General features: G+C 39.5%; 1 protein-coding gene across 1 annotated transcript; it reads left to right on the top strand.

The window, feature by feature from the left end:
* Positions 1 to 7,823: 7,823 nt before the first annotated feature.
* On the top strand, positions 7,824 to 8,800 carry LOC103234943 (olfactory receptor 5AN1). Its single transcript, XM_007997365.3, has one exon. It carries the CDS (start codon positions 7,824 to 7,826, stop codon positions 8,757 to 8,759), a length of 936 nt encoding a protein of 311 aa, XP_007995556.2. The 3' UTR covers positions 8,760 to 8,800.
* Positions 8,801 to 9,064: the final 264 nt, after the last annotated feature.

Raw genomic sequence — 9,064 nt, 5'->3', positions numbered from 1 at the left:
GAACAGTAGCTCCAGTTTCAAGATTGCACAGTGGCAGCTTGGACCACAGAGAGTGCATATGAGATGGGCTCCGTTTCTAGAGTCGTGCAGCCTTTGGAACTCCAGGCAGCCTCCTAAGCTGGGCACAGGGCCTATGAGGTCTGTGGACTCATAAGTAGTGAAAACTGTAGGTGTCCATGACAGTGACAGGGGCTGCTGTGGCCTCCTGCTTACCTTTTCCTCACAGGGAGAAACCCACTCCTGATTCCAAGCTGATCCCCACTGGAGGGAATGGATGGCAGAAGCAAGGTGGTTTCTTCCTGCTCTAGGTGGCCATCCTGAGTTACTGTGCACCACAAAATTTCCACCACTCCCTTGCTGTGCTCCAGCATTCTCCTTTAGTCACTCTGGTCAAATTGTGGCTACTTGTTGTTTTGGTACTTTTTTATAGGGGTGATGAACAGTAGCCACCTGTAATTGACCATCTTGCTAACATTACTCTGAATCTGTTCATTTATTTTATTTCTGGTTGTTAAGCATGTATTTACATTCCAATAAAAATAAAATAACATAATGTATAATTAAAATATTTAGATCCAAGCAAAGACAGAAAGAGAGTAAGTGAATGAAAGAGATAAATAGAGAAGAGGAGAAGAGCGCATGAAAGGGGAGCAGAGAAGAGAGGAGAGGAGAGGCGAGGGGAGGGAAGGGAAGGAGAGAGGAGGGGAGGGAAGAGGAGGGGAGGGGAGGAGAGGGGAGAGGAGAGGAGCATGGTGCAGGATGGCAATATTTGTTTGGGTTTATTCCCAAATAACCCTGTTCCTTCCACCTTACCCTTTGAGCCTACAGAAGGACGTAAATTTTTAAAATAGGAAGTAGGCAAGAAAAAAATGGTAGGTGGAAAGGGCTACTGTTAAGGTAAAGAGTTGGGGAGATTCCTAGAGGTGCAAGGAAGTCAAAGCCTGCAATTTCTCGGCATAGGTGCACCTGGAGCATGCTTCATGGTAGCCTCCCAGAGACGGTGCAAGACCTCAGAAATGATGGCTATCGTCACATGTCTAGGGAGGCTGGACCCAAGTACCTGAGGCCTGAGCCTCCCAGGGATTCCAGGGCCTTAAGTTTGACCAGGGAGCAGCAGAAGCACCAGACCTAGGGGTATCATGGTGGCTCAGAGACAGACCAAGATAATTTTTTTTAATGTGTAAGAGATATTTCTCTAGTCTAGAGTTTATGTACTAAATTTCATTTATATTACATTAGCTTTTATACAACATTTTACACTTCATGTAGTTACATCACATAGATTTGATTTTTCCTATACCCATATGAGATTTGGCAGGTGAGAAATTATCCCAATTGCAGATGGCATACTGAGGCCTATCATGCTCTTCTCATTGTAGGTAACAATACATCTCGAAAGATCTCCAAATCAAAACAACGTAAGTTTTATCTGCTATTAAACAGAAGGCATGATTTATACTACACACCCTGATAGGTGCTTTATAGTCTTTATCTAATTTAATTCTCAATGAAAAGCTACTCTGTGAAGTAGCTATTACTGTTAGCCCCACTTTATAGGTGAAAACACTGAGGCTTAGAGAGGTTAATTTGCTCAAGGTCACACAAGTAGCAAGTGGCCAAGCCAAAATTCAACCCAAATTGTATGATATCAATACCCATGGTTATAAACATGAGAAGCCATGGCTTTGTTATGAATTAATCTTATTGTATTCCTTAGTACCTCAATTTCCTCACTTATGCATGGGAAATAATGCCACGTCTGCCTTGCAGGACTGCTGTGATAATTGACTCAAGTCAGGTATTTGAGGAACTATGTATGTAATTACCTAGAATGGAAGCATTTTGTAAGCAGAGAAGCATACACCTATCAAATTTATTGCTATCAAGCTATATTACTGGTTAGGGTGTCATCTTGGGCAAACGCTTTAGCACTCTGGTCTCAGATTTTTCACCCAGAAATTGAGAGTTTTGGACTAGAAGATCCCCATCTTCTTTCCAGCTCCAATGACTTCAAGTTGAGTAAAAAGTTGCAATACTGACATCATGATAGGACAATAGGGAAACAGGGAATTGACCCACACAGCAAAGTGGGGCATGAGATCAGCAGGGACAAAAACTCCATGACAACCATGGCACCAGAGAGCAAGTACCTGGCATGCTTTCTCTCTCTAATTGGCTTTTCTCCTTTCATCTCTGCTCTCGGCGGCACGTTTAAGAGGATCCCCACGTGAGACCATCTCTCTTGCTGTGAGTGGATAGCCAATTTTGTGGTCAAACATGCCCATCTTGGAGTGTGATATGCCCACCTGAAAAATTCTGTTGGAAGAGAAATAGGCAACTTCCACCTTGGGCAAGAACTCTGCCTTCTTGGGGGACCTGGGTCAAGGTCACAGGACGAGACTTGGAACAGTGGATTCTGTACCATCTCAATATCCATGTAATTCTTCCAGTAAGGACACACATGGAACAGAGTTTATGGTCCTCAGTCTCTCTCATTCTTTAACTCTTTCCTCTTCCTCACTTCCACATTCTGTACCTAAAGTTCCTTGTTGGACCCTCTTTCTCCTTACTCAACCTTCTGTAAAAAGAAAAACCTCAAACACAAAATTTCAGGTATTATTCTGGGGTGAGGGATGGGTATTGAATTCTTAAGGATGTGACCTTGAACACTGCTATCTTCTTTTTTTTCACCTGTAAAATGGGGATGTTGGAATGATCTATAGTCAAATATATGTTGTCTATAAAGCCTGAAAGAGGAATCAAAAATGATAATTTACTGAGTTTCAGAGGAATTTCCTAAGATCAAAACCTGCTTGGGTATGTATCCCAGTTTTCTCCACCCCAAGGGCACTTTTAATTTAATTTTGCCCTTCAGGGTTCTGTTTTCAAAATGCTAATGACTATCTTGATTCTGTTTAAATACATAGCTTTGATTTATGATCTCTGAATAGCAAGAGACACATTGAGTCTTAATGAGACGACAGAGTACTCATAGATCGTGCAATTAGAACTTCTGAAATACTTCAAAAGTGCTCCCTATTGTAATTTTTGGAGATCCTGGGATCTGAAGACACCATCCTGGGCAACACAGATATCAGAGGTACCCACTCCAAGCACAAGAAGTGTTGGTTTAAATATTCCTTGTAACCTTCTTGTACATACATTGTTCTTTATTTAGCAATGTTTCTGGCTTTACCTGATTTTGTACCCTGCACAACTTTGCAAACTGACCATGTCCTTATTGATTAGCACTGGATAGGATTTTGATCACCTACATTCATCTAGTAAAATCTTTAACCAATATTTACATCAATTACCTTTTCCTCTGCAAATTGTCTCAGGAGATGGTGAACATATGTAAGGAATTAATCAAAGAGAGTGAATGTATCCAGAGTTTTTTCTCTTTTTCTCTAGCTTATCAAATGTCAACAAGGTAAGTTTTCAGGATAAATTTTATCATGAATAAGAAAAGCAATCCACAACTCCTTGTTCTTCACTGGAAATGGTAGATTACATAGAGTACATTTAATTATGTCTGCCTGTGTCACCAGAATGTAATACAAAAGTAAAGAGTTTTAGTGCAACCAATTGATCAACAATTTGACTTATTTTCACTGAATTGACCGGTTATATTGGTGTCTGGGGGATACTATCTGTAAGAGCTTATATTTTGAAAATATTTCCATTAAATCTAACTCATCTTGGTAATATATCTGAGAAATTGTATTAGAGGGTTTTTTTAATTTTTAAATCTTTTTTAATTGTTATTTTTATTTTAAGTTCTGGGGTACAAGTGCACGATGTTCAGGTTTGCTACAAAGGTAAACGTGTGCCATGGTGGTTTGCTGCGCCTATCACCCCATCACCTAGGTATTAAGCCCAGCATGCATTAGCTATTTTTCCTAAGGCTCTCCCTCCTGCCACTCCACCCCCTGACAGGCCCCAGTGTGTGTTGTTCCTCTCCCTGTGTCCATGTGTTCTCATAGTTCAGCTCCCACTTATAAGTGAGAAGATATGGTGTTTGGTTTTCTGTTCCTGCACTAATTTGCTGAGGATAATGACTCTGCATTAGTTTACTGAGGATAATGGCTTCCAGCTCTATCCATGTCCCTGCAAAAGACATGATCCCATTCTTTTTATGTCTATTCTAAGAGTAAACAGAAAGATTTCCAAGTTAATAAACTCATAACGGAAATAAAACAAAAATAAGATTTTCTTAGTTTGGCATTCAAACCTGAATGAAAGAACCATTTAATAACGAATGTGTTAAAGAGAAATTTGTTGAGTTCTGCAAATACTAGTATACACAATGCTTAGTATTAAGTAACCAAACATCTCTACTAATCCGTGTCCTGTATACAGTCAGCGTTCTCAGCTTGAGGGTACTTGGTGGTAATGGAAGAAAAAGCAGCATCAGGAGTTGACAATCCAGCTGCATGGGAGATAACACAATCCTACAAGATAGAAAGAATTACAATCATTCGTCAACAATATTCTTTAGTCTGGTTTAGAAATCATCTGATTTAAGAAATAATTTTATTGAGAGCTTCTTAATACTTCAGTACTAGTTCTTTCTTTACTCCCTTTTAAGAGAGATGTGATGATGGGAATGATGCTTGCTAACGTTTCTGAGGTCTTATTGTTTTTTTTGTTTTGCTTTGTTCTGTTTTGAGACAGAGTCTCACTCTGTCGCCCAGGATGGAGTGCAGCGGCATGATATCTCAGCTCACTGCAACCTCCGCCTCCTGGGTTCAAGCGATTCTCCTGCCTCAGCCTCCCGAGTAACTGAGACTACAGGCGTGTGCCACCACGCCTGGCTAATTTTTGTATTTTTAGTAAAGGCGGGGCTTCTCCATGGTAGCCAGGCTGGTCTTGAACTCCTGACCTCAGTCAATTTGCTTACCTCAGCCTCCCAAAGTGCTGGGATTACAGGCCTGAGCCACCGTGCTCGACCGAGCCTTATTGTTTTAAGCCCTTTGTGTCATTCCATCCTTGCAACAACCCTATGAAATGGTAATGATTATCAGCTTCCTTTGTAGATGAGACAACTGAGGTACAGAGAGGTTAATCATGTGCTAAACATCACACAGCCAGCAAGTAAGATTCAGGAAAGTCTATTCTCCACATTCTATCTCTTCTCCCCACCCCTCTCTCTCTTCTGCCCTCCTCCCCTTTCTCCACCCTATTAGTGATTTTCACGTTCAATAATATTTTTATCATAAATGTAGAAACTGTAGAAAAACAAGATAATACAGATAAGGATAAAGAAGAAAATCAAAATGATTCTATCCATTACTTTTAATGTTTGATATTATAAATGGTTTTTAAGGGGTGTGTGTGTGTGTGAGAGAGAGAGAGAGAGAGAGAGAGAGAGGAGAGAGCGGGGGGAGGGAGAGAGAGCTCATCATACACACAAAATAGTTCGTAAAAAGCAAATAATTTTCCTCCAGAAAAGTAGAACGACCTTGTACACTCATCAATGGTACATATGAGTGCTCATTCCTTACTGATTTATACAATATCTTATATATTAAGATAATAATTATATTCTCTTTTTCTGTTTTATCACTGTTTTCCCCCATTCATCAACTGTCTTTCCAATATGCTTTATATAAGGGTTTTTCTGCCATGACCAACTTTTAAATTGCTTTGCCATATTTTTTCTCTTATAATTTCTGTTTTGGTGTTACTTTTCAGGAATATCACTTCCATCCCAAGATTATATAAATGTACATCTATTTATTCCTCAAATACTCTTTTACCTATAGTGTGGCAGGTCTCACAGACCATTTATAGAAGAGTTTGTTCTTTCGCTATCAATTGAAAATACTTTTTCATATATAAAATTCTTACCAACACTTACATTGATTTGTGAAATTTTTATTTATTCTCTGGTACATGTCTGTTATTATAAGAATAATGAATTATCAATGTTCATAATACTTTTTAATATCTGAAAGTTAAAATCCTTTCTAATTATTCATCTTTTTCTAAATAATCTTGGCTATTATCATTGGTTTGTCCTTTGACCTCAAGAAAGGACAGTCTGAGTATGGAACAGAGTGAATGTACATAATCCATGCATACCTTTGGTTGGTGCAATTACTTTTGCACCAACCTAATACCATAAGTCTGTTGGTAAGTTCTAACTTGCTGATTGTATCTACTAAAAAAAAAAAAAAAAGATATATCTCTGTATTATTAGAGAATTGAAATATTTACTTTGACCTTTCCTCTAGTTTAAGATCCATCATAATTTGATGCTGGCTTTCCATTGACCTAGTGTACCCAAAGTCAAGCAAACTGAAGAAAACAATGGCTTATGTGGCTTATATCATCATGGCCCTTGGTGGTTTGACCAGCATGGACACTAGGTCTGAATCTACACCTGCTGAGAGGCAATGATGCCTGGCCGTCTACAAAGCTGATGCTGGCTCATGAATCTCCTCAAATTAACCCATGAAAATATTACTTTTCACATTCCTACCCACAGGTACACCTGTCACTCATCGTTATTTGTAAGCAATCCATGATAACAATAGCCAACCTCTGTTGAACCATTGTTGTATACCTAATTGTGTGCTTAGCTTTTGCAAGAATTTTCACTAATAACCTTCCCAGTAACTTGGGAAGTTAGAAGCTTTTATTATCCTTACATTAGTCCTTTCGTGCCTCAGCAGTAAATTAAGCTTAATGTTTTTATGTCACTGGTACAAGTTAATAGAAGAAGTATTGGAACTAAAACTCCAAAGTCTGAACCCTTAGCCACATTACTATGCTGTTTGCCAAATACCCTAAAATTGAGGCAACGGTTGAGGCCAAGAGTGAGCTGCACTAGCTCCTTCTGGAATGCTTTGTATGAAGGCTTCCCTAAGGAGATTTATTCCGTAACCTTATTGAACACCCATGTTCTGTCTGCCTGAAAATATTATCAGAATTTATATTATTGTTAAGGCCAGTTTAGATATGTTATATTGAATACATTTTTATTAAAGTAGGAGAAGTTATTATAAATAGGGAAAGTACTTTTTCTAAAGGCTAAAATAAAAAGTATTTTAAATACACTTAGATAACAATCCAGGACAGGACTGCTGTCCATCAGACATATTTTGGAAGGAGATCATTTAAGCTTTCATAATTTTTTTTTCTTTTGAGATGGAGTCTCGCTCTGTTGTCCAGGCTGGAGAGCAGTGGCGCGATCTCAGTTCACTGTAACCTCAGCCTCCTAGGTTCAAGTGATTCTCCTACTTCCCAAGTAGCTGGGATTACAGGCCTGCGCAACCACGCCTGACTAATTTTTGTATTAGTAGAGATGGGGTTTCTCCATGTTGGCGAGGCTGGTCTCAAACTCCTGACCTCAGGTGATCTGCCCACCTCAGCCTCCCAAAGTGCTAGGATTACAGGCATGAGCCATGGCACCCGGTCTAAGCTTTCATAATTTTAAAGCAACAGTTATATAATCAATCATCAGAGGTACTTTTTAAGAAAAACGATTACCTTAATTAGTGATCTTTACCTTATACATAATACTCTCACCATTTCTATGGCATATTTTTTAAAAATTACCAGTCAACTTTTTAAACATATTTTTTAATCATCATGATACTCCATGAATTAATCAAGAACCTGAAGCATTGTGCAGGTACATGCTGACAATTCAAGAAGAAAAGTTGGGGTCTTTCCATCACAAGAGTGAAACATTTCTCCTTTTCCAGTGCTTGTTGGAAGAAAAGATGTACACATATGAAGATGGTAATGTTCACTTCACCTGAGTTAGCAATCCATTCTCTTGTCTCCTTTCTGATATTAGGAGCACCGAGCCAATGACTAGGGGAGGAAATATTACAGAAATCACATATTTCGTCCTGCTGGGATTCTCAGATTTTCCCAGGATCATAACAGTGCTCTTCACCACATTCCTGGTGATCTACATTACATCTCTGGCCTGGAACCTGTCCCTCATTGTTTTAATAAGGATGGATTCCCACCTCCATACACCCATGTATTTCTTCCTTAGTAACCTGTCCTTCATAGATGTCTGCTATATCAGCTCCACAGTTCCCAAGATGCTCTCCAACTTCTTACAGGAAGAGCAAACTATCACTTTTGTTGGTTGTATTATTCAGTACTTTATCTTTTCAACAATGGGACTGAGTGAGTCTTGTCTCATGACGGCCATGGCTTATGATCGTTATGCCGCCATTTGTAATCCCCTGCTCTATTCATCCATCATGTCACCCACTCTCTGTGTTTGGATGGTACTGGGAGCCTACATGACTGGCCTCACTGCTTCTTTATCCCAAATTGGTGCTTTGCTTCAACTCCACTTCTGCGGGTCTAATGTCATCAGACATTTCTTCTGTGATATGCCCCAACTGTTAATCTTGTCCTGTACTGACACTTTCTTTGTACAGGTCATGACTGCTGTATTAACCATGTTCTTTGGGATAGCAAGTGCCCTAGTTATCATGATCTCCTATGGCTATATTGGCATCTCCATCATGAAGATCACTTCAGCTAAAGGCAGGTCCAAGGCATTCAACACCTGTGCTTCTCATCTAACAGCTGTTTCCCTCTTCTATTCATCAGGAATCTTTGTCTATTTGAGTTCCAGCTCTGGAGGTTCTTCCAGCTTTGACAGATTTGCATCAGTTTTCTACACCGTGGTCATTCCCATGTTAAATCCCTTGATTTACAGTTTGAGGAACAAAGAAATTAAAGATGCCTTGAAGAGGTTGCAAAAGAGAAGGTGCTGCTGAGTTTACAGATTCTCAGATTTCTGCCAGATATGTCCCATCAGAATTCCCTTAGCCCACAAAACATCATCATGAATGGACTAACAAAAATCATACTCCCTACTGCCTTTGGACAAAGAAGGCTTGATTTGATGCAGAAAATATGCCAATATGGACCAACAGGTGACTCGATGCCACAGACATCAGGATCTTTAGGTCCTGGAGGTTCATTATTTTTATCCTACATCAGGTGTGGCCTCATCATTTATTAATCTATCCAAAAGTATTTGTGAAACAACAAGATTTAGAAATCTTGGCCAGGCGCGGTG

Source organism: Chlorocebus sabaeus, chromosome 1, assembly GCF_047675955.1.
Source record: "Chlorocebus sabaeus isolate Y175 chromosome 1, mChlSab1.0.hap1, whole genome shotgun sequence".
NCBI classification, from domain to species: domain Eukaryota; kingdom Metazoa; phylum Chordata; class Mammalia; order Primates; family Cercopithecidae; genus Chlorocebus; species Chlorocebus sabaeus.
Note: the sequence above shows the minus strand (reverse complement) of the source record. Positions and strands in the feature narration are given on the sequence as shown.